General features: G+C 40.1%; 3 protein-coding genes across 4 annotated transcripts; all 3 read right to left on the bottom strand.

The window, feature by feature from the left end:
- Window positions 1–3,957: 3,957 nt before the first annotated feature.
- Window positions 3,958–6,604, bottom strand: gbx1 (gastrulation brain homeobox 1). Its single transcript, XM_006786359.2, has 2 exons — window positions 5,666–6,604; window positions 3,958–5,003 (listed from the first exon to the last, which is right to left on the bottom strand). The coding sequence occupies exons 1-2, from the start codon at window positions 6,114–6,116 to the stop codon at window positions 4,489–4,491; spliced, it is 966 nt and encodes a 321-aa protein (XP_006786422.1). The 5' UTR covers window positions 6,117–6,604; the 3' UTR covers window positions 3,958–4,488.
- A 1,460-nt stretch (window positions 6,605–8,064) lies between these two features.
- asb10 (ankyrin repeat and SOCS box containing 10) lies at window positions 8,065–13,002 on the bottom strand. 2 transcript variants are annotated; one of them, XM_006786357.3, is made up of 5 exons: window positions 12,572–13,002; window positions 10,699–10,966; window positions 9,765–10,269; window positions 9,136–9,249; window positions 8,065–8,767 (listed from the first exon to the last, which is right to left on the bottom strand). In XM_006786357.3, exons 1-5 carry the CDS (start codon window positions 12,885–12,887, stop codon window positions 8,582–8,584), a joined length of 1,389 nt encoding a protein of 462 aa, XP_006786420.2. In that variant the 5' UTR covers window positions 12,888–13,002; the 3' UTR covers window positions 8,065–8,581. The 2 variants fall into 2 exon arrangements, with proteins under 2 accessions (XP_006786420.2, XP_006786421.2); XM_006786358.3 differs by lacking the exon at window positions 12,572–13,002 and adding an exon at window positions 11,676–12,115.
- A 4,791-nt stretch (window positions 13,003–17,793) lies between these two features.
- On the bottom strand, window positions 17,794–18,345 carry h2bk1 (H2B.K variant histone 1). The gene is made up of 2 exons (XM_006786356.3): window positions 18,203–18,345; window positions 17,794–18,106 (listed from the first exon to the last, which is right to left on the bottom strand). The coding sequence occupies exons 1-2, from the start codon at window positions 18,314–18,316 to the stop codon at window positions 17,870–17,872; spliced, it is 351 nt and encodes a 116-aa protein (XP_006786419.1). The 5' UTR covers window positions 18,317–18,345; the 3' UTR covers window positions 17,794–17,869.
- Window positions 18,346–25,622: the final 7,277 nt, after the last annotated feature.

Genomic DNA, 25,622 nt, shown 5'->3' with positions numbered 1-25,622 from the left:
TCTTCCTCCCTCAGCGCTGCCTTGAAATGGAGACTGACTCCCCCAGGTCACGCTTTAAAACTCTTAAAAACAAATTTTCTCAACCAACTTCCTTATTAGTAATTGGGTAGTATTGTCTTTGCTTACTTCACCTTGCGGATTAGTGACCTTCCTCTGTAGTCTCCTCAGAGGGAGGAAATTAATAGGGCTAATTTAGAATAACATTATCACAGCTATCCTTTAGCAGCATTAGATGGGAGGTGTTCGGTTGCTGTCATGAAAAATCAAATCCTTCTCACATTCCTTTGAACTTATTTTTGTTTATACTCCTCTTTTTGGCCTCTATGCACTAATCATGAGAACAATTCCTCCTGTTTGGCTTTCGATAGCAATGAGCAACTATTTGGAGGAAAAGTTCAGCTTACAAAGAGCTGAGAGTTAACTCAGATTAAGGTAGCAGGCCATGAAACCCAGGGAATGTAAAAAAAATAATATCAAATGAACCTTTAAAGGTAGTCTGTGGGACTATTGCAAGATCAGGTAACACTCTTGTGTTTTGTTTAATAATAATAATTGTAGATTTAAGATTTATAAACCTTCAAGGTCTTTAATGTCAGAATTTAAAGGGTTTGCTCGCACATACCTAAACTAGTGCTTGTCTGTTCTTACCTAGGGAGAAAAAAAAGGTCTTGTAATTTATTACCATGCCTCGTGTCTTGGCAGACCCCGGCCACTTGTGTTTGTTGTGGTGAGACTGGAGCGCTTGTTTGCACCGCCGTGTGTTTTGATATTTCATCAGGGCTTGCTAAACAGTGAGGAGGGCTCTCTGCCGCCCACCTCTTCTCAGACAAATTGCCTCCGAGATTGCAGAGGTGGGTCTGAGGCTGATGGATGGGCACACAAAGACCTGACGAGACCATATTTGCAAACATTAAATCCATACTTCCCTTATGCAGAAGCTGCTTGGCCGCAGGTCACCGGCAGTGAGTGATGCACCCAGTCCTGATGTGAATGCTGCATCAAGGTGGCACTGAACAAATGTTTATCTTACATGTTCCTTGCTGCCTGTCCTGATGTGGATGTGTTCTGTTGCTCCCTGTTTTTCCTCCTCTTTTCAATCTTGCAGTCTCTTTAACCAGTAATTATATCCTCTCTTGCCCTGACCCTCTCTCCTCTCCTGAATCCCCCACAGACTTAAACATCCATTATCAATTCCAGCTCCATCATGTCTGAGCAGTACATCCATGTTGCACCCTGCCCTTCCTGACTGCCCCACGTCTCCATACTCATTTCCCCATCCTCTCAGTGATCGACCTCTCTTTCCCTACTTGCTGCCCAACCTGGCTGCTTCATACCCACCGTGCCATCTTCCTCTTCACCCTCCTCTCACTCCTTTGTCTTATATAAACGCTCTGTTCCCATCACTCTTTCCCTTTCCCTCCTTCTTCCCTTACTTTCTCTCCTCTTCCCCGTTGGCTTTTGCCTGCATTTTGCTGTTAATTTGCCTGAGAATGCATTAGCTGTAATGAAGGCTGAGGGCCGAGGGAATCCTCCAGGGTTCCATTAATCATCCCCCCTCAGACAGGCAACCTTGATTACAAGTGGCAAGAAATTCATTAGAGCCGGGCCTCTGACAACTCTTATCTCCGCCACTAGATCTGACTCATTAGGCAGCCAAATTAAAGCTATGATGGCCCTGATGAAACTCATCGCTTGTTTATCTTGTGCGATTTGATGCATCTGCCCATACATCACTGTAGCCACGACCGTCCGGACCCTCCCAAGAAGTCAGGCCTCCAGTCGGCGCTGAGCAGCCTGCACACTCACACAACCAAGCCAGTAATGAGCTCCCTCGCTTTCCTCCCTCCCTTTCTCTCTCTCTCTCTCTCTCTCTGCAGGTGGGAATGAGGGAATAGTTACACGTCTTTGCTGGAAAGAACTTCTGATATTTCAATTTGTGATTCAAGTAGCACAATGGCAGAATATGGAGTCTCGAGATTGAAGTGTTTACTGAATGTGCGGCTTAAAAAGAACAGACTGTTAGAAACTTTGAATGGATTAACACAGTAACCCGAGAAACTCAAGTCTGCTACACATTACTCTCCCCCAGAAAGCTTCTGCACGTTAATAATTCATTAATAATAAAAGCAATATTATTTCTTTCCACACTAACAGCTCTAAACCTGCAGGATCTCAGTGATAACAGCCAGTGCCTATCATGAGTTTTGTCATGGCTCCTCATAGTCAGCCCTTCCATGCAGCGCATGCATGGGGTCTGAAATAGCTGTGGCACTCTGGCACAGTGACGTGGAAATAACCATCTATGTTAGTCAGCTCTTGGACCATAATCAAACTTCCACTGCACCTTCACACGACCATCACTCCTTGAATCCCCATGTGAGTGTCACAATCTTAATGCATGAGGTGGACGGTGAAATAAAGTTTACTACTCATGGGTGCCCGGGTCATGAAGTGTCTGTTTATGCTCTGAGGTCAAGCCTGTATTCAACAGAGGCGTGAGGAAAATTTAATGTAAAGATGATTATAGATGTCTGTTGCTATTTGAGATTAGTTTGGTTTTTTTTGTTTTTTTAAAAAACAAAAAAAACAAACCCACCTTTTTGTGGCAAAAGTTTAATTTCATGAAATATTAATTATCTGAGGAATCCTGCCTCATCATATTTCAAATGATGAATAAATAAACGTGATCTGACGTCTACTGAATCTTTTTGGAATCACGAAGACTATCTGATATAAAGTTTAAAAAAATCCAACATAAGATTTTGTGCAAGCAGCTCAGAGACAGCGTGTAAACCGAGGACCGTGATGCACATGAAAGTTTTCATAAAAACACCAAGCCTTCCTCCTATAATAGGGTAGCTGTTTCTGGTTAGAGATTATGTTAATATTGCTGGCCTGTAGAGTACAATTTCCGATTTGATTTCATTTAGCACCGCTTTTATTCTCCAGGTCTGTTTCTGTAAGTACAAGACGAGTAATTGCATTTACTAGCTACAGGTCTGTGTATGTATCCTTAAGAAAATCCGCGTTTTAGGAGTAATGTCGTTTCTTACAATCATAACATTCATTAAAAATCAAACTTATAAATATCGTCTACTTCGGCCATTGAAACAAAAAATGAAATACTTCATATTTTAGTAAATCTCGAAAGATGTCGACATTTCTGAGGGATATTAGTTGTATTAAAATGATGCATCTCGTATCTATCAGGTGACACAGCACCAATAAATTATGCCTTCAAAGCGGACTTTAATGCGTCCTATTAAATGACTTCTTGTTCATATTTAGTTCTTTTTGGATCGATTTACAAAAAAACATTTTAGCGTCACGAGATTAAAGAGCTGATGTCTGTTTGTGTCGGTGCAGTGACTGATAGAGAAGTTCATTACAGAGTGTTGAATGTGCTCAGCCTAATGAGGATCCATCAGTTCAGTTGAGACAACATGGCCCCCTAAAGAGAAATCAATCACTGCTGCTGCTACCTTAAAAAAGACTGTTGCACCTCTCAAGTCCTTGATGTATCTAAAATAAAATAAAAAATAAATAAATAAATAAAATAAATAAATAATTAATAGATTCTAAAAGAATTTGCAACTTCAGGAAATTAAGACTAACAGATATGCAGCAGAAGCTATGAAATTACACAAAAACAGACATTAATGTGCTTCTAACGCCTCACTGAAACTCTCTAAAAAAATGCTTTAAAAACGTCTTCTAAGTCCAAAAAAATGAACAGAAATATTTTTTATGATAAAATTTCAACGTTTCATCAGGATATATTTTTAGTCAAAACAGCCGCCTGACCGTAGGTTGTTTTTTTTAAATGAACTTGTTCAATAATCTTTCGTGATGTTTAAACAGTAAAGGCCACCTTTGTTTTAATTTTTAACGTAATCAAATGATTTCAACAGCTGTTGCTCTACATTTTAATAACAATGATTCAACCTGGATTCCAGCTTTCGTATAAAGCGATTTATTAGGTCAATATACTTTACAGTTGTCTCTTGTTTGGTCGTTAATTCCTTCACATTTTTTTTTGTTCTTCCACAAATAGCTTTAAAAGGTGGTTTCTACACTTGCCAAACAAAAAACGCCTTAAGTTACATGCAAATGTCTCCAACAAATTGTACGAAACACAAAACAAACAAACAAAAAAATAAATCCAGAATAGCTTCATCAAATGAGGACATGCACATAACCAACAAAACAGTTTGGCCCTACATATAAATACTTAAAAAAATCTTTACAGTCGCATCTCATAGTGCTCATTTGTACCAGTTTTTACCCATTTATATTTACATATTAACAGAAACAATAAATAAAAATGAGAGCATATTGCCAAATAATTGGTCTGTCTGTGAGTAAATCCTCTTCTCCCTCAGACAAAATAATTGGAACATCCTTTTTGTGCTTCATGCGTTCAACAAATCAGTGGAACCTAGAGTCAAGTGTTTCTAATAATATTCTTTTTTTGATTTTCATCTGAGTTCATGGCCTGGTCCCTTGCTCTATTTGTTGATGCTGACTCCTCACAGCGAACCTGTTGACGTGCACCGGGATGGGGACCACAATTTTGGGATTTCTCACCGGTTCTCCCGACCGGTTGTTGACGTTGCCCGCTTTGATCCGTTTCCACTTGGCCCTACGGTTCTGAAACCAGATCTTCACCTGCACCTCGCTCAGTTTGAGTGCGTGTGCGATCTGGGAGCGTTCAGTCAGAGAAAGGTATTTTTTACAGTGAAACTCCTTTTCGAGTTCGAGCAGCTGCTCGCTGGTAAAAGCTGTTCGTCTCCTCCGGCTCTTCCCTGCTGAGCTGCCGGTCGGTAGCGCCTCCTGCGAGCCCGTTTTTAGTTTGCTCTTCTGGGACAGGGCGCCGCAGTTGTTGCCGTCCGAGAAACTTTCGTTCTCGCTGTCCGCGGAGCTGTCCTCTCGGTCGCTGCAAACTGTGTCTGCTGATTTTAGGTCCAGCTTCTCGTCGTCTGAACTGTAGAGTTTGGTCTCGCCTAAAATGCGAAGATAAACAAAGAACACACGCAAACATACGCATTTAGTGTTTTTATAGTTTATGAGCCCGCGGTGACAGCTGCAGATGTCTCACAACGTTGGACGACACTTGGTGTGTTTTGGGGAGAAAAAAGGCTGGCAGAGATCATGTGAAAGAACTTTTTTTTTTCTTCTTTTTTTTGAAATTTCAGAAAAAAATCAGACCAGTCATGCTGAATCATCAGCGGTTTGTTTGTGGTCACTCAGTTGTTCCATAAGTTTCCACTGCAACTGAGAAACTTAGAAAATGTTGCATCCACATATAGACTGGAGTTATTCTTGGCATTTAGCTCTGTTTTATGCTATAATAAAGACTGGTTCAGAAATAATTTCAAATAGGGCCTTTTAAAATAGCAAATGTGCCTGAAACGGCAGTTCCCTCATAAAGCTTCGCTTTATGCTACATACTCGGGATTTAGTAAAATACATTTTAATCAAGAGCTCTAAATGTGAAAAGATGAGATTAACTAGAACTATACACTATACCTGCTAATTCATCTTCACCCAAGAGGCCACTAATCTCCGCTTTATCGCATTTTACGCACAGTGGTCACTTTTACGCGGCAGCCCCGAGGCTTAAATATAATGAAAGAGAATGACTTGTAGAAGTGGTTGAGCCTACCTGATATTGTCTGAAAAGTTTCCGAGAAGTTGAGCATCTCAGAGCTCTTGTCCCGGCTGTGCAGCTCCTCGGAGTGTGGGCTTTCTTGCCTTCTCGCTCCCGGGTCGGCAGCGCTTAAACGTGGACCAGGCAGCTCTTGTGGTGGATAAAAACTGTCCGGGGGATCCGAGAAACTTGGCATCGTTGTTGTGAGCGCAACCATGGACGGCACCCCCTGTCCCAAACTGGCACAGAACGTGTTGGTGAGTCGTCCCGCAAAAGAAGCCAATGGCGCGAGTGGAGGTATACCAGACGATAAAGGAGAATGGGATAAAGCTTGTGGGATAACCAAAGGTCTGTACGGCATGAACATAGGATAGCCCGTGTAGAGCAGGTGTCCCGGTCTGGGCTGAGGGGTCCCTATCAGGGAATCGATTGAAAACGCCGTCCCTTGCCCGCCTGGTCGCTGCATTTTGCAGGCAAACACTTTTGTTCGGTGAAAACTTGAAAGCAAATGTCCTTCCGTCGACGACGAGCAAAACTTTCAGTTTAAAGAGAGCGTGAATTGAAAGTAGATCCTCTGCTGTGTTGTCATCCCTAGAAGTAGACCTCTTCTTCGGATATCTGCGCTCTAAATGCTTCAGTCAGTCGGACGCTTTGTTGTGTGCACCAGCGCTACCCTTTCCCTCTTATTTGTCACACACTGAGACATAAACACACGCTCCCTCTTTCTATCTGTCCCCTCTTTCCAACTCCTCCCTTCACCCCTCTCTGATGCACAGTGTGTGTGTGCGCGAGGAAAGAGAGGGCGAGAGCGCATTGGTTATCATCTGCAATACAAGAAGAATGAAAAGGGGGTGTTTCCCTGGGGGCTCATCCATCTTCCTCAAATTACGCTTCATTTCCTTATTCAGCCTCTGACTTTTTGGCCGTCTTGAGAGGCGGTAGTTTCCCAGTGGAGACCAAATAGACGAGTCACCCCCCTCATCTACCCCTCCTCAAGCCCTCCTCCCCTTTTGCCAGGTTCACCATTGACTGCAAAACGGTGTGAGAGACTGTTCCAGCCCTTCCCCTTCTATAATCGTTGACCACACCAAACCAATCAGCTATTATTAATTTTGATTGATGATAAGTAATTACTCTGGATTCAAGGGACAGCATAAAACAACGGTGGCTTTTGTTGAAATATTGGGACCGATGGGCATCAGAGTCGGGAGGGAGGAGAGGCAGATGTTTCTCCCATTCTCCGCGGCTAAAAACAATGCGTTTGGCTTCAGAAAGAAGAAGTGCCACGACAATCGCTCCCCAGAGAGAGAGAGCAAGCGAGGTAGAGAGAGAGAGCGAGATGCTGCGTGCGAAATTAGATTCAGATAAAAGCCGTTTGTGAGGTCAACTTCAGTGTGGACACAGACTCAAAGTGGCTAAAGTTACTAATCCCCGAATCTAAATCTATAAATCTAAGAACTTTAATCTCTTTTGCTGGCCATATGCCAATTAAAACAACGTGTGCTTTTTGTTTCTTTCTTTTTTTAGAAACTAAATAAAGCACTAATTTTACTGTGCGCTTTTGGAAAAGTAATTTGTCCCTGATCAAAGTCGCATAGGGTGGGAAGAAAAAAAAAATCTCTTTTCTTAAGCACTGGTTTAATCGCAGATCATCTCACCTTTTAAATGGCAATGGGAACTGATGATGATTAGCCCTATTGAGTCCTGGGTGCCCGGGCTCTCCAACTGGTCGTCTGATTGCATGAGGACATAAACATATCACCACCGACTCTGATTAGCAGTGGAGGGCCAGGGCAGGCTAATTCTTATAATTGCAAGTGACTTCAGCAGCACCTCGCTTTGATCTACTGAAACCATTTGCCGAGCTCGTCTTCCTTTCTTTTTCGGGTTATTCTGAGTTTACGTTGCTGCTCTTTGCGCGCTTTGTGAACAAAATTCTGTGATTGCCTGTTTCATTTCTTAAAGACCAATCAAAACTGTGTTAAAATAGGGCCTGTGTTCTTAACCTCTTTATGACTAAACACAGTTTTATAAGGCAGGGATATAAAAATGATACCGAAACTCTATCTACTGTCTGTAAATTCACATTAAAGCTGTTTCCCCCCCCCCCCCCGTGTAATAATTTTAAAAAGGTCCAGATCGTCTCCCATTCAAACACATACACATTCAAATATCTCTAAAAGTTATTCAACATATTTCTGCTTAATTTGATTTCAATTTTTAATTTTTGAGTGCATACTGGATTAGATACCGGTGCTTCCTAAAATATTTTTGTGTTATAAATTACTAATTTCCAGAAAAACGCGGTAATGACAAAACAGCCAGTAAACACACACAGAGAAAAATGACTACAAGCAGAAACATGACAGAAAAATATAAAAACACGAAACATGAAAAGAACAATGACCAGATCATGCAGCAGTAGTGGAAATCTTTATTTCCATTTAAAGCCTGTTTTAATCATATATATATAATTACAGGCATCTCGGTGGCTCAAACGATTAATGCAAATATTTTGATGGCAATACTCGATGTGCAAAACATAATTACCATGCTTCCCAGCGCTGACCTATGATAATAACTATGCATACAATTTAAAGCAAGTCGTCCTTTTTAAATTAAAGTGTAAAAGTAAGAAAAAAAGAAAAGAAAAAGTGATCAAAAAAGTAAAGAAAATATAAACCAATACAGCTGCAGCCCCACTGCATAATTTAATAATTCTAGTCTGTAGCGCCCTCTTGTGGTGCAACATCAAACGTGTTTCTGCGCTGAGACATGGATCAAAACATGACAGGAAACGACTCTGAGTCTTGCTCCTAAAAATCTTATGTATGGCAGCACGCACCCTAAAAAATCTGTGTATTGATTCACATTGTTGGACTTTTATCACCATCGATATTTGGTACAAATATTCACACTCAGATTGGACTTTTAGTGAATGTATCCTCTGAAATCCAGGAGAAGATAGTTCTTGATGAACTTGGGCAGATCGAGCTTTGGGACCACTTTGTGTACCCGGCCTTCCAGGAATCTCCTGAGACTGCAGCGAGCCAAGTGTTGCAACGAGCGAGGAGTCATTTCCAGGGAGAAGACTGACTCATAAAATTCTTTGTGTTCCTTTTTTGGACAGAAACACACAAAAAATAGATTTAACTGATAAACTGATACTAGATCGATGGCTCTATATTGATGCTTTGATATTCTGAGTTTAGTTTTGCAATCAGCTTATATTTAAAAATGAATGATTAAAAAATATCTTTCTGAATATAAAATAATGATAAATTACTTAATGTTCTTTTCATTTTTAAAAGCCCTCATATTTATAAGAAAGTACAATATTTTTCTCTACCTAAATGGCTGAGATGGGTCACTTTAAAAGTATGAATTTAAAGACAATGAAGACTAAAACATTTAACTGAACATAATAATAATAATAATTAAAAAATGGTAAACCTAATTCATAATTTCACATTTAAAAAGCTTGCCTTAAACACCTCTTCTGACACGGACTCAACCCAGGTGTCCGTGACTTTGAGGTGACTGTAGGCATTCAGGAGAACCTCAACAGTGCGTGGCGATTTGGAGCAGTGCATCAAAACCTGCAAGGTGCATCACAACTCAGAGCAAAGCAGTACGATTTAAACAATCAACATTTAAGTTCACGAGCAAGCATGTGACTCCATAGAACTGAAGAAATAAAGTAATTAAACACTTGTGAAATGAACAGATTGGTCTTCCCTCCAGGGGTTTAACTGGAAATTATGCAATTAGTGCTAATTAATCTCCTATTAACACTTGCCTAATTAGGAACCAGGCATTTTGTGTAGTGCACGTGGGTTCACTGATAGTTGTAGTCTGTTTCCCGCTGAGAGTGCAACACTTCATGTTGTGCCATGAGATGGTAATGATTTGAATGTGAAGTTGTGAAGTCTGGAATATCGCAAGGAACAGTGTAGTGTTTCAAAGAAATCTTAGTCAAGGTGTTACATGTGCAGTACTTGCTAATTATGCAAAATGAGCCACCTTGATGAATAATTGGCTGTAGCCGTGATAGCATGCTTCTCCACACGTTTTATTCTGACTCCATGTAATATTCAAGCATTTGGGTCCCTACCTTCGGAAGAGCACCGGGCCACACCCGAATGGAGCCGTGGTTGAGCAGAGAGCGGACAATCCTCTCAGGACTATGGGAAATCTTGTAGGCCACCACCTTCAGGATGTTGTGCATCGGAGCTTCACCTCCATAGTCCATGTTGTTAACGCAGGCCCCATTTTCCAGCAGCAGATCCACTACGTCTGGGTTCGCATTCTTACAGGCCATGTGCAAAGGACTGCGTTTGTCCTGTTCCTCAGTGTGGATGTTGGCCCCTGCGTTTATAAGTATCTGACACACCTTGAAATAATTACGGAGATCCTGTGCCTCCTGGGGCTGTGAGCAAGCAGAATTGATGGAGGTGAGACCCTCATAGTTCTGTTTGTTCACAGCAGCTCCATGACGCAGGTACAGCTCAGTGTGGTCTGGGAGGCCATTCCTGGCAGCCACATGGAGAGGAGTGTCATATTCATCTACAGTGCAGCCGTTGATTGCAGCTCCATACTGAAGGAGATACTTGGCACATCTGCAGACAGGATTAATAGAATCAGGTAGATCAGTTGTTCCTACACTTTAGATTTTTTTTCCCTTTCAGATTCAAAGGCATTTTAATGCATTATGCTTGATATCTTTTTTTGTCAGCTGTTTATATTACAGCAAAATTTACAACTAGGGGCAGCAGCAGTCCCAAATTTAATATATTTTACTGTCACTTGTAGCTTCACCTCCTGCTCCTGGAATATGTAACTCCTGAAGGAGGAAATGACAGAAACAACAGAATGTTTACTCTGCAATAAATACACCTTTTGCTCAGGTAAATATACTCAGGGGTTTTGTTTGCTCTTATATAACCTCGCAGCTACAAGGATACAAGTTCAAGTACTGGTGCTTAAGACTGACTGCACTAGATGAGGAATGAAAATACCCTTACATAGTTTTACTGGATTTCACTTACTCAAGGGATTCAGCGCTTGTACAAACATGCAAAGGCAGAAGGCCGTCCTCTGAGACAGCATTGGCATTGGCACCGTGCATCAGCAAGAGTTTGGCACACTCTGGTTGGCAGTTTTCACAAGCCTCGTGCAGCGCAGTGGTGCCGCCAGGTGCTAGGTCAACATCTGCTCCGCGCTGCAGCAGGAGCCTCAGGCAGTCCGCGAAGCCTCGACCAGCTGTGATGTGAAGCGGTGTCGTCAGCTCCTGCTCATAAGTCAGTGACCACAGTCCTGCCAACAGGGAGCAAAAGTGTCATGAAGACAACATTGAACTCAAGCCATAGGACCACATGGCTATATACATGTATACATGTCACATATATGCTTCAGCAGATATAGTATACAGCAGGGGTGACAAAAATAAGGCCTGGGGGCCAGAATAGGTATGGCAAGGCTTCAATCCAGCCCAGGGGATGGCTTTTGGAAAACATTAGATAGGGAATACATTTTTGGATTTTCAACTGTATTTTTATATGTTTTACAGCTTTTCCTGCTATAAACTAATAGACATAGTTAAATAATAGATAAAGAATGAAATGACAGAGAAGTACCTGTTTTTCTTGGTTAAAACATTTAAACTTTCAGTGGAACAAAAACCTTAGGTTTTTAAATACATGATAGTCTGAGCTACCAGGCATTTTTTTGTACTTTTACACATTTATCATGCAGGAAAAACTGAGATGTCATGTTGAAACTACACGTCTTTATCTTATATTAAGGTACCTCTGGGATCAGATGTTTGGTTAAACATCCTTACACTGACAAAGTTGAGTTTCACCCGTCTCACCCACTTAAAATCAAAGTGGACTGTATGTAACCCTCAATGAAATTTGACATCCCTGGTATACAGTGTAACATTTTAATGTACTCATAACATGTTTCATCAAAATCTAGTTTAACCTTGCTGATGCAAGATTAAACATAAAAATCAAGGACCTACTCAGGCCTCTGTAGTTAAATCGAAAGTTCTTCCACTCCTCCAAGTTGCTGGTGTCATAAATTGCATCAATAAGGTAGCCATACTCATCATCATCCACGATACCGAGGATAGTCAGCTCGTCGCCCACGAGCAAAGAGTTCCAGAACTGCAGGATACAACCTGTAGCCTTGGCTGTGGCGATCACATCTTCTCTGTATTTCTTTTGTTTGCGCCACTTCACTCTAGGTGCTACGTAAGCCATATTACAGCGAACTAGTTTGTTTTTAAAATGTATTAGTTGTGAGGTTTCTCCTGAAGCACCACTTATGCAGGTTGTTTGTGCAGACAGGGCTATTTCAGGGAGGTGTTATGTGATATTGTGCTTGACCCTTTGAACCCGTGGCATGAGAGCCAATGACTGCATTGCATGTAACCTGCCTAATTATCCAACTAATACAGTTTTGCAGTCTAAGAAATTAGAAGTGACACATTATTTAGCAACAACAAAAAAGTCCTTCATGATGTTTTTCCAGTGACGAAACAAGTTATTGAAAGCGGACACTGACTCAGTCTTTAATGGAAGGGTCACAACTGAATCTAATGGATTGCCCTGTTGCACAGAACAAACAGATGACTCGTAGGTCTGATTATGTGGTGGGCATATGATGGTTTCTATAAATAGCTCTTTGGGTTCTGTGGCTATAAATATTGCATTGATTTATCGAGCGAGAGGCGCCAGATGCACGTTGCTCAGCAATGCACAGCAGTGATATCTTTATATGTTTTTGCCTTTAGTTTTTTCGTGAAATCACAGGAAGTGTTCAAACCATACTGATTTTGGATGCCAATCTCGAGAAAATACGGTCCGATTCATGTGATTTCTTAGATCACTGATGAAGACAGATGTTGTCTCTTACCTTCCCCTCTGGCAGCCCAGCGCATTTCCCCTCCCTGTGGCTCAATGATGAGGTTTGCTGTGGATCCTCTAGGAAAAAAGTGCTGCATAGCCTCCAGGTCTCCTGTATATAAAGCATTGTGGATGACCACATCGTGGCAGACAGCTGGTGGCAGGGACTTCAGCAGTGCTCTGTTGTTGGCCTCCTTCTTCAGCATATAGCTACTCAGATTATGAGAGGCAAGTTGCCTGCTGTACTTGTATCTCTCTAGCGTGTCCTTGTCAAGTTCAAGAGAACGCAAGGCCATGGACGTGAAGACAAAGCTGCCTCTCGACATGCTTGTTGTGCGATATGTGTATGATTATGTCTAACAAGTCCCTTCTCTCTGTTTCTGTTGTTATTTCACTCTCTCTGGCTGATGTCCACTTTGTACCCGCCGGCTGTTCACAGGGTTGATTCACAGAGTTGTTTTGATATTCGGCATGAGACCCTCCCTGCAGCGTGACAAGTAAATGCTATTTTTATGTCTCACACGCAGCCACTCAAACCTCTCCGGTTTGCCTCCAGCAAAGTTATAAAGTCTCTCTGTTAGGCTGCTAGTATCAAACCCAGTGCATGCTGTTTTAAAAGTAATACAATGTTTACTAAAATCACATGTAATTTAGCAAAACTTTACCAAAAGGAGGCTTAAAAACTACTGATTTTCAGTGTGGTTCTTTCAACTTTCCCTACTTTAAATTTATTGAGCATAATAATTCTGAAAAGTCAGTGGATGTGAACCTTTTTGTCCACTGTTCACCTTCACCGTTTTAACAAAAAAAAAAAAAACATGTTAAAAAATAAAAAATCTACAGACCTATAAGGTCAGATTTTGCCGTGACATTTTTCTTAGAGGAAGAGCAAATAAGAATGCCCTATTTGTAAGCCCCCGAGTAGCTAGCAGAATGCCTTTTTCAGCTCAGTATTTTTTTTCCAAGAGCTTTAATGGATTTTATGTATCCACATGGCTCCCTGCATTAGAACATTAGGCTGAATGACTGGCAACCGCTGTGTCACTCTGCCCCACGTGTAGTGTTCTGATGGCGGAGGGACGGCACGTAATTAAGCCTCTTAAGCCTACTCGCTAGGCATCTGACAAACATCTCTTTTGACTGATGAACAACCATTTTCCAGTGGTAGAAATTCTACCCAGCAGAAAAAACCTAAACAAAACAAAAAAACCCCAAAACAAAATAGATCTCACAGCTCTGTAGACACCAAGGATGCAATTTCATCTCTTCAAAGGGTGACCTTCAATTTGACACCATCACCATCTAATTTTAGCAGTATTTGATACATTGCGTATCAAAAACACACTTTTTAAGGTGTACTTATCCGCCTTCGTGTTGGAGTCTATTAAGATGCCTGCAAGCTCTGCGGAAAACAAAGTTTGCGCCACAGGTGGAGGAATACACGATATTGGCGAAGAGGTTTTACCTTCTTTTCTACTCGAAAACACAGAGGCAGAGCCGCATCTCATCTATACCTTAACGACTGTTCTGGTATGGAAATCAAGGTCATTTATTTTATGTTACAGTTGGTAATAGATGCCACATTAAACTGAAGGCGAGTAAGAGTTTCAACTTTGAAAACACACATTACCAGAGAGAGACTAGGAATATTGTTTTTGCGGCTGGAGTACATCCTTTTAAATGATATACATAATGAGTTTATAATATGCATCTGGGCTACCTCCTCTCTACTTTGATGTCTTCCAAATGGCCCGGGTGTCATCAGCAAAACATGTAGGCACTTTCCCGCCTCATTGACTCCCAAATGTATTTTAAATATCATTCCTGGTAACGCAATTATTTAAAACGCTGAACTAAACACTTACTAATGGGGAAAAAGACAGCCACTTCGATAAATTCATTTCTCAAATGGTGGGCATTCGTGTTTCCTTTTTTCCCCCCTTTCTCTCTCTCTGTGAAGCGGAGGCAACTCTGATGATAACAAAAAAACATCAGCAGCAGTAACACCCCCTGCCCTCACAGCCCCCTGTGGACATATTAAATCTATGGTTTCCTCACATTACCCACCAGTAGCTGCCTCTCCAAGGCTTTCTGCATTGTGGTCAACCACCTTCCTATCCCAAGGCAGTCAGTAAGAGGCTGGACATCAGCAACGGCCCTGATGAGCGCGAGGCACTTCATTTATGCAATCATAGGCAATTAGTTCCCTCTGATTATGAGGCTCTTAATGCTATTTTGAGTACTGTGTGCCACAGTACTACAGAAAGAAATTAAACTATAGCCCTCCCTCCACACTGAGCAGTCATTTAATATACTGGGAACATAATGAAATGTACACAGTAATTACAGTAATATTAAATGCTAATGGGTTTGCAATTGGCTCTGCTGTTAGCTTAAGAGAGTCAGAAAGACAGTCCAAGTTTAGACATGGATCAATTATCCATCAGGTGTTTCTTATCTTAGTGGTTTATGTGTTATTTCATGTTATTCCTATCAGAAAAAGCAAGATCAGTGCCTGAGCAACTCTGTGCTGGTTAATACGCTAGATACACATTTCAGCACATGTCTCTGCCATGAAGTTTGCATTCAGGTCGTGGAACAACTGATAAGACATGATAGGCAAGTTTAATTGGCTATTGACATTATCTAAAGACAAGCTAGCTGTTGCATTTACTGTATGTATTTTCCGATTTTAATCCGGGCTCACTTGTTCTAATTTTCCTTGTATCATACTATAGTCCATCCAGTCGTAGTACGCTAGGCACACACAATCTGCTTTGCATATTTCATGCCATTAAACATCTTGGATAACTAATCAGCAATGCTTTGCTTCTATACATGTGACACATAAAAGTCTACAACTGGGCTTAGGTGAGGTTTCCTGTTTGCAAATTTTCCTCAAATCTCATCACAATGCTTGAGATGTTGGTGAAGAACCTAAATGAATTTATAGAGCCTTGAATTGAACAGTAGCCTCAGACCATTCAGTGGAAGCATGATTACTTTTTCTGTATTCTTTCAGCCCTTAGCCCACTACCTATAATGTATTGTATGGGTCTTTGCAGATTCCAATTGTCTCTCAATGCACTGATCACCACGCAAATAGCCCTCTGTTTCATCATGACAATTGAGAGGTTCATATTTCAACCTAATAGTCCTGTATAACTTTGACCATCTATCACAACCTCATTTCATTGCGGTTGCAGTTAATACGCGCTTCCCTGCCAAGTGGAACATTTTCTAATGATGCACTCTCACATGAAAACAAGGCAAGTCATCCCAGGCTCTGCATCACTCACTAATGCACCCATCCATAATGTGTTCATAGCAGTCTGCCTAAAGGAGACAGCGATGACTACTACTAGGCATGGGCATAAGAGGGGATATGGGGAAGAGTGCAAGACACAAAACCTAAATGGCCACGATTATTATGAACAAAGTCACTGCCATTAAAGGCCGTATCACCCTCATAATAACGTCTCTAGATTTCATATCATTACCAAGAATACTAGGAAATATCTGAGATGGTATCTCAACAATAACAGTCAGTAGCAACCTGCATTATCACAGTAAGTCTGGCTTTGTGGGACGTTGATAAGTGCAGTCTAATAGGTGTATGTAAAGCCCGATGTAAACACCATCCTAATTAGAGAGACCTTTATCAGTTCCTCCGCTTTATGCAGATTGAACTGGTGCAAACGCTAGTGTCATTATCCTGTAATCAAGTAGCATTCAGCTGATGGTGCCGTCTCTTAAAAACCTGATTATAATGCATAACAAGGACACAGTGTTGCTTTATCTCCTCTGTTAGTTTATAAATATTTCAATTTTAAGGATGACCTAGCCAGATAAAGATCTTGCAGGGGTTTGCATGAACTCCATCATAAGTGAAAAGATTGCTGTATTTTAAAATATAAGTAAACGCAGTAGTGTGTATTTAGTCAAAAACAGCAAAAAGCAAATGTTGACCAAACTTCGAAACTCATAAACACCACTAAGTTTTCCTTCAATTAAGTAATTGCTCTCTCTATATATATATATTATTTTATAAAATTATCATCTTATTTTTTCCATTATCATGATGGACAAAATTTCAGAAATAACTTTTAAAAATTATTTCTTTTACTTTGTTTTTTTTTTTCTTCTATTTTCTCGTAGCTGGACAGACAATCCGGAAATGAGTTCAAATGATTAGTGACCAAAACTAAAGACATTTTTTTGTTTCAGTACCTGGCATAAGTCAGCATACACTCACACATGTTAAATAAACCTTCCTTCATTCTTTCATCGTCGTCAGGGTTAACAGGATGACTTGCTAGCTAGCTAAGCTATAGTTTAGCTAATTTACTAACGTCACTTTTCATAGTTACAACCGCCCAGGTGCTTCTGATAATATCAAAACTGTTATGACGATGATGATGACGATGTCTGAAGTGAAAAAGAGACTATTATTTGTGGTCGTACAGACTATGAGGTCTCGAATCATTAAAGAAAGTATACGTTAAAAAGAATCAAGGCGATATTACCTGGCAGTGATCAGGTTCAAGTTTACATGGTGACACTGGAGACACCTGTTTAAGTGCCCACCTGTGCGTGCTGCTGTTGTAATCTGCATCTTTAATCTGCCTGTAATCAGAAAGAAAGTGTGATGTCATGTTTTAATCAGAACCATGTTTTCAATAGGTTGGTTATGGACAGCATCCAGCAGACATATACATCACCCAGACTGTACTGGTGAAATATGGCAGACCTCTACCACACCATGTTTGCTTATCGTGAATTAATAAAGCATTGCGGTAAGAGAAAATTCGCTAATGGAGCTTAATTTGGACATTCTTGATGTATAGAGAGAAATATTCAAGCTCCCCGTCCCCGACAAAACATGATAGCATTCAGTGCACTAATGGGTTGCGAAGGTAGAACTTCTAAAGGGTTATTGCTGCTGTATTGATTTTATTGGCTTTTATAAAAAGTTATCAAGCCGGTGAAAGGAATGTTAATGTTTAAATGCGGAGTGCTACTGGCTTTCAAATGAGTAATTTCTGTAGTTTCTAGTTTGTCATCACACTGCGGTATACAACTTATGCAAGGATGAAATGCACAAAAGTCCCCTTTGAAGGTGCATCTGAACAAGATAGATGCAATTACCCCATCTAGTGGCGACACCAGCCACGATGGCTTTACTTTATTGGGGGAGGGAAAAAAAAAGAAAAAAGAAACTCATGGCTTTGTGAATTATTTTAATGACCAGCTTACAAAACTGACAACTCTCAAGTTTAAATTCCTCAACATAACGCACTGGAAGTTTTCACTTGGAGCTGGTGTACTTGGTGACGGCCTTGGTTCCCTCAGACACGGCGTGTTTAGCCAGCTCCCCGGGCAGCAGCAGCCTCACCGCAGTTTGCACCTCTCTGCTGGTGATGGTGGAGCGCTTGTTGTACTGAGCCAGGCGGGACGCTTCTGTGGCAATCCTCTCGAACAGGTCATTGACGAAGGAGTTCATGATGCTCATGGCTCTGCTCGAAATCCCCGTGTCCGGATGAACCTGAGGGCAGGAAGAAGGGTTGCCATGCCATTTAAATAGAGGACAAAGAAAACGGAGGCAGCCGTAAGGTTCGTTGCGCCTTTCTTCTTCACCCACCTGTTTCAAAACTTTATAGATGTACATCGCGTAAGTCTCTCTTCTTTTGGCTTTTCTTTTGGCTTTTTTCTCAGTTGAACTCTTCCCCTTCTTTTTGGATACGTCGTTAGTCATGTTAACCAGTCAAAACTGCTATATCCACTTATTCAGGAGCGGTTATCCCAATCTTGGCTGACGGGCAGCTGCTTATGTAGCATGCCTTAATTAGTCATTAATTTACTTCACCTGGTTTGCTTCTCTAGGCTAGACTGATAGACATCAAAGTATAGCCAAATACTGACCATGAGAACGGCTATTTATCACAATAGTGCTATTCCTTTTTTCCTTCCTTCTGTGTTTTAGTGGATTTATTTATTTATTTTTTAATTTTTTATTGCAAGTGGAAGTAGATTTCTATATTTAGGATGTTGCACCTAACAATGGTGTCCACTGGGTGGCGGACTTGCATTAGTTTTAAAGACTCGACATGCGCTTGAAAGCGGATTTCTATACTTGCTTTTGATTTAATTGCAATCCACTTTAATCTTCCTTCTGCCTCGTGGGTCATTAAATGTACCAAACATGTGGATGCCATTAAGCATCATAACATTTATCAACAACACCTTTGAGTTCCATTTGCAGTCATATCCAGTTTTTAGGTGACAATCAGCCAGACATGTAAGGTTATACGGTTTTCCGATAGATTAATGCGCACTGAGGCTGTGTTTATTAAAAATGCATGCCATTATGAGCAAGGTTGAATTAAAGCTTTAACCCCAGCCCCAAAGCCCAGAGTTCATTTTGTTCACAGTAGTATTTTTTTAGTGTGACAAAATTAATTCTGCACTCTTAATGGGGCACAGTGGTGCAGAGGATTGGACTGCTGCAAGAAGGCTCGGTAACCCCAGGTGGCCAGCTGGCAGTCTTCTTGCCATCTCCTTGTACCTGTGAAGGTTTCCCCTAAGTGCACCACTCTCCTCCCACAGTCCAAAATATGCAAGTTAGGTTTACTGGTCACTCTTAGTTGCCCAGTCTCTTTGTGGCTGTACTCCACCAGTGCTTTAAAGATAATAGAGCAGAGTGAATGGATAGATTGAAGAAAAAAAAATTCAGTGTGATGCTAATGATTGTTTAATTGTTTAATCCACCCATCCATCCTTTCGACTTCTCCGAACATGTCCCCTTTCACATGACAGAATCAGAATTTATACTTTATGCTTCAGCTGAACTTTTACAAATGCAAAACTTACATTATTTATGATGATTTTCATGATTACTGCTCTCATTAGCAAACAGAAATCGTGGACTGCTGTACAACAGGAATATATTCCAACTAACTGTTGAAATTTCCTTTTTCTTTGTGTTTATTTTGAAAAACTTGAAATGGAAAACTTTTCACACATATTTCATTTTATACGACTATTACCGCCAGAAGTAAGGACAAATTAATGGTAGCAGGTAATAGAAGTGAGCCCAGAGTAGGTTTTTCACTCTTCTCTTTTGATGTTAAATACTGAATATATTTCAGTCTGTGCTGGTGTAAATGTGTGATTGTGGCTGTTTGCTTAGTAGTGCCGTGTTTACATCTCTAAGCTTGTGTTTGATCCTGGGCTCTTTCCATCCCCGATACATGTAAGCTTTTCATGCTGATGATTAAGATTAAATGTTTATGCTCCAGGCCTGTATTTATTCTAGGTATTGTTGTTGTTTTATCTGGAATGAAAAGTTTACCGTCTAAATTGGCCTTCAGCATGTGATCTATTCATTAAATAGGATATTCAAGGACGAGTTAGAAGCCACCGTGATTATAAAAACAAATCAGCATTTGACTTTGTCTTTAGCAGTGCGGTTACTTTTTTATTCTTTGAAATTCTCAGCATTGTTGCATCTTTATGATTTTAGTTGGAAAATATTTTCTCCATATAGCAATAAGATATTTCCTAGCACTGGCACGCTAGTGAACGTGTTAGACAAAATTGCAGTCGAAAGCTTTATCAGTCTTGTCTGATCCGTTTGTGCATACTGGAGGTCTTAGCTTCTGTATCAACAGCAGTTTATCTGTTTGATCGATGAGCTCCAAGGTACAGGAAGTAAACTGAATACAAATGATTCACATACAAATCTCTCTAAACGGCGTAGCACCGTGTTATGCTCATTCATTTCCATCATAACAAAGCTTTCTACAGCCTTAAACATGTTTGAGGTGACGTTTGAAATACATACAATTTATTTCCTTATAGGTGTCCACGAAATGTAGGTAAATTTGCTTTTTCTGAAATAGGCACTTTAGGTTGCTTAAGGCAACTGAATTCTCTAATGCTTGAAAACTCTGGACTACTTTGTAAAAAACTTGAATCTGCAGTTCTGTCAAGTGGTATCTGCTCATCAAAAAGCATACATAATTTATATATAGCGTTCAGCTAAAACATTAAAGTCACCGATAGATGATGTAACATTGCATTGCATTGTCTGCTAGAAAACAATGAGGATTTGTGTGGATGCGACTGACTACCCACCTAAATATTGCTGCACACCAAGCATGCCTCTATGGCAAAAGCACTCCCAGGTAGCAGCAGCCTCCCCCTGCAGGATACTGGGTTTGCACCTCACAGCAAAAACTGCAAAGCATCCAGCTCCAAAAGATCCAACTTGATTGAGCTTCCGTACGATGCTCTAATGATGATGATGATGATGATGACAGGTTTCACAGAGGGCCCACTTCACAGCCACACTACAGGAGACGCCCAGAGGTCTAGTGTCCTGTGCCCAAGCTGTTCTGGGGGAAAGTAGACAGTATTATGCAATATGAAAAAAAAAAGTGTATTGCAGAGAAAAAACACATCCATACTATTTAACTTCATCCCCAACTGGGTGTGGCAGGTAGCTGCCCCTCCCTGTATCTGGTCCTACCAGAAGTTTCTTCCTGTTAAAAGGACGTTTTTTCTTTCCACTGTCGCCAAATGCTTGCTCATACGGGGTCATCCAATTGTTGAGGTTTTCTCTGTATTATTTTAGATCTTTACCTTACAATATAAAACAACTTGAGGCAACTGTTGTGATTTGATCGTGCTACAAATAAAACTGAAGTGAACTGAATTAAAATTGAATTGAACTGAGCTTAACGGTTTACTCTTTATCACTGAACAGATGTCATAGATTTAAAAGTGTCTGTCTTTCTTTTTCTGTTTGAAATTTGCACATTTGTGTTAATCAGTGAATTCTCAGTGTTAACACAAAGTGTTTGAACAGGGCCAAATCTCTTCATAGTGCTACATAATGCCAGTACTTATTCCAGAGTCCAGGAATTTGTCTTTTGTTTGTCTGTCGCAAGCACACATTGAGCAGTAGCTTACATATGAATCGGCTTTTATCTCAGAAAAGCATTTATGCAAGGTCATTTGCAGCAACTGTCACAGATTAAGTAGCAGCCATTGGATGAGAAGGTCATCTTTTTGTTTCTGTTGTTTGACAGATTTTTGCTGCTGGATTTTTGCAACTCAGAAGAGAAGATGAGAAAAAAAGGTGAATCTGTTTGACTGTCACATACAAAAAGTGAGATGTTGGCTGTTGTTTTTTCTTCTTCTTCTTCTTCACAGTTTAATGTTGCTTACGGCTTTGAAACATATTTGTTTTATTGTATTCTTTTCTATAGAGTTTGTTGCCCCTTAGAAAGAAACTCGGCTCGATATTTGCAGTTATGACAGCTCAGGTTGTGTCTCAATGATGTATACAAATACATCTGTTTGTGTTTCTGTGACCATGCCCACACTTTCATTTTGCAATCATTGAATGAGCAGTCCAAAGCCTTGATAACAACACAGCTTTTTGCTTAACAGTGGTTATAAAGTCTTAACCCCCCCCCACCCCCCCACCCCGAAAAAGGCAAGACTAAAAAAAGTTCAAACATTTTGACATAATTTGTCTTATGTAATGGGTAACCTCTGGGTAACACATGGAGGTGTGTGTGTGTTGTGGGTGGGTGAGGGGGGATTTGTTTTACACAAACAAAGTGCGAACAGTTTTAGGTTTAGTGCTATTAAAGGAACTGTGCCAAGCTTATTAAGTTATTGAGATAAAAAATCTGAATAGAGACCCAGTAAATATTGAATCTTACAGTGCCTACTTATTTAAGCTATTTTTATAGGTTTGTTGTGTTTAACTTATTTTTTTTTTCAACTTTAACTTTTTTAACTTTTATTTGCTGTAACAAGAAATGTCCTAGCTTTGAATAAATCTTCTCTTCTCTTGTCTTAATGAAGAGTACATAGCCTGAGGTATAAGGATAATTTCCACCATTACTCATGTGTCTACTCTGCATTGGGCTATTTATCATTAGATGGTTACAGTAACACCATATTTCTGCTGCATTTATGAAATTATAGAACAACAATAACTAAAATTGTGTACTTTTTATTACCTAAAGATGAGAACTGTTGTGAAGTGGAGGAAAAATGTCCTGTTTAGAGTGACTTTGCCAAAGCTCTAGAGCTACTTTGTAGTTAATCAAATGAAAAGGAGGCTGGTTTTATATCCAGTAGAGCGATTAGCAGTATGATACCTCCTAAGATACTAAAAGTAAACAAACAATATGAAAGTTTCAGTTTCATTTTCCAACTGCAGATCAAGCAGGCCAGCAGCCAGTGTGAGCAAATAAATGTGTCCAAACACTGTGAAATCCTCTGTTTTTCTCCATTACGTTTTTGTAAAATTCATAGTTAGAGGGACTAAAGAGTATTTTATGTGCCTACATCCTTACTGCCTGCTGTAATTGAGGTTCAGCAAAATTAAGAGGGTGTTTTTCATAATCATGTGATTCTGTTTTTTGTTTTTTGTAAAAGCTACAGGGAGGGCTAAAGATTCTTTTTGACCTCTTAGTGTGTTGATCTGAGGCAATGGTTCACCATTCCACCACAAGTTCCACCACAAGCTGATTTCCAACCCTTTGCAGAGATTTCAGTTTCCAAATCTTCGTTTCATGCATTCAGCTTACATTGTGAACTCTGGCATGAAAGAGCAGATTATAAAATTGTGATGCGATTCCTTGTTTTAAACAGCCCTCTATTGTGACATTTTCAGCAGGTGTTAGTGGAGATCCAGTATGTGAATTATGTTGAGGCTCTATAAAGCTTTGCAGCTGTAGAAAGTGAAAAATGCTTTCTATTCAGATTAAAAATGCGTCCCGGTTATTGAAAAGACATGATAACATCAGAGTTTGGATGATAGAGATCTTAAATCTTTCCAAGCCCTTAAGAAGCCCAACATTTAAATGTAGCATCTGTTCCTGCGGGGATGAAAAAGCGGTTACTCCATATTCTGCAGTTCTGCAGTGTTGTGACAAAGACTTTGGCTCTTTAACATATTAGGTTTCAATCACATGTTTTAACAACTGAAGCACCAATCTGCTTTTGCACTTTTTGGCTGTTTAACTATTTTTAGACTATAAATGGTAAATGGCCTGTATTTGTATAGCGCTTTACTAGTCCCTAAGGACCCCAAAGTGCTTTACACATCCAGTCATCCACCCATTCACACACTGGTGATGGCAAGCTACATTGTAGCCACAGCCACCCTGCGAGGCCGGACACTGGCGCCACCGGGCCCTCTGACCACCACCGGTAGGTAACGGGTGAAGTGTCTTGCCCAAGGACACAATGACCAAGACTGTCCAAGCCGGGGCTCGAACGGACAACCTTCCGATTACAAGATGAACTCCCAACTCTTGAGCCACGATCGCTGTAAATATAAATAGTTACGCATATTGAAACTATAACCTTGAGATTTATATTTAAAAAATAAACCAAAAAAACGAACTCTGTTACATTTATTGACTTTGTTCTTATAGTCACAGTAACACTGTTACAAATGTGCTCGTGCCAACTTTCGAAAACTGTATATTGGAAAACAAAGTGCTTAGAGGCTGGGATCACACTTTTAATCTAATCAATAGTTCAGGGTCTGTTATTGTGTCTTCATCCTGGCACTGCCCCCTCCAGTGCAGTGTTGCATCTTTGCTTCTCATTCTTTACTTAATATATGCGCTCTTAAATGTCATCTGCTTTAATACCGTGTCCAGTTGCTAACAGGGTAATCTGTTCTCAGAGGTGCTTGCCAAATCTCCATAACTTGGGCACTGCATAGAAGGACTTGCTGTAATTGCTCTTTTTTAGCTCTGCATCATATCAGGGCGGTTTGCTTGTCATGGGAATTTTTTGCTGAACTGTCGTAATTATAGCTCATTACTTAATGTCCAGCATCGTTTAGAGTCACATAAAGTGGCGGCTGTAATCACGTGGTGTTTTCACATTTATTGTCAGACCAGGTAAAGCTGTGTTAAGAGTACTCTGAAGATTGCCAAAGGTTTCGCAGCCTCGCTCTCATGAATGAGAATGAATCAGTGTTTGTGACTGTGTATACATTTTAATCTAAACTCTTACAATCTTCCCAGTGATCTGTTACAGTCAGAGCACAAATAATAGAAACTATTTTCAGTAAGTCTTCCAGGCGGATGCATTTGGTCACATTTCTGGCAGTGCTGCAAGCTTGTATGGATGAATATACAACACATTCGGTTTGAGTCCACAAAAACAAAAAACAATATATAACCAGATATCTACCATTTGAATAAAGTATTCTACTGTATATAGAAAAATGGAGGAATATAGATTATGACTTAAAGCTTAATTGTATCACACATTACTTCATCATTGTTTCTATATGATGAGAAAACAGGTTCTCGTGATCACTAGTAAGTAGTGTTTATGACACAGACACATTATATTGTGTCCCTTATGGCATATAGTCCAAAGCCCAGAGGTGCTTGGGGCCTGGAAATTTTACAGAACATTAGTTAATAGTTTAAAGTCAAATTCAAAGGCTCCTTCAAAGAGAGTACAGTGCTTAGTAGTGCCTTAAATATTACTCCTCCTAATTAATATTCACTGCATTATGCTGTGCATTCTACCATCCACTTGAAAGCCAATTACTGCTGAAAAGTCTCCCACTTTCATGCTGCAACTGCAACAACAGGCTTACCTGCTAATGTGAATTTAGGTTTGTTAATGTTAACACAGGATGTTATCAAAATATAGAAAATGGAAATAAATACAGTGTGAAAAGCATTTGCATTTTCTGAGTGTACGTCGAAAAGAGAATGCAGATGTATGCAAAAGTGATGATGAAAATCACTATAAGATAAATACTGAATATTTATCGAGGTGTGTACGAATGTTTCTATGTTTATTCCATTAAGGGTGATTCATTCTACTTTAAATTCTAATCAAGGGGATTTAAATCTGTTGAGGTTTTAAATGATTGTTTGGTTATAGTGAAAATATGTCAGTATTGTTGCTGTTGGTGTCACAAATGTTTCACTTTAATGTTTTCTGTTTTTCTAATACAAGTGAGTGAAGGTAGTAGTGGTGCAGGTCTTCAACAATCTAAT

The sequence above is a fragment of the Neolamprologus brichardi genome, chromosome 18, assembly GCF_056152115.1.
Source record: "Neolamprologus brichardi isolate AB-2024 chromosome 18, ASM5615211v1, whole genome shotgun sequence".
Classification (NCBI taxonomy): Eukaryota; Metazoa; Chordata; class Actinopteri; order Cichliformes; family Cichlidae; genus Neolamprologus; species Neolamprologus brichardi.
Note: the sequence above shows the minus strand (reverse complement) of the source record. Positions and strands in the feature narration are given on the sequence as shown.

What these genes read in the sequence shown, in the direction of transcription:
- gbx1 (XM_006786359.2), bottom strand. Translation starts at nt 6,116, where the DNA reads ATGCAGCGACCAGGCGGGCAAGGGACGGCGTTTTCAATCGATTCCCTG. An exon ending in AACTTTTCAGACAATATCAG is followed by an intron (nt 5,004 to 5,665) that starts GTAGGCTCAACC and finishes TTCGCATTTTAG; the next exon opens with GCGAGACCAAACTCTACAGT.
- asb10 (XM_006786357.3), bottom strand. Translation starts at nt 12,887, where the DNA reads ATGTCGAGAGGCAGCTTTGTCTTCACGTCCATGGCCTTGCGTTCTCTT. An exon ending in ACAAGCGCTGAATCCCTTGA is followed by an intron (nt 10,270 to 10,698) that starts GTAAGTGAAATC and finishes TCCTGTCTGCAG; the next exon opens with ATGTGCCAAGTATCTCCTTC. An exon ending in TGTCAGAAGAGGTGTTTAAG is followed by an intron (nt 8,768 to 9,135) that starts GCAAGCTTTTTA and finishes TGTCCAAAAAAG; the next exon opens with GAACACAAAGAATTTTATGA.
- h2bk1 (XM_006786356.3), bottom strand. Translation starts at nt 18,316, where the DNA reads ATGACTAACGACGTATCCAAAAAGAAGGGGAAGAGTTCAACTGAGAAA. An exon ending in TCTATAAAGTTTTGAAACAG is followed by an intron (nt 18,107 to 18,202) that starts GTGGGTGAAGAA and finishes TCCTGCCCTCAG; the next exon opens with GTTCATCCGGACACGGGGAT.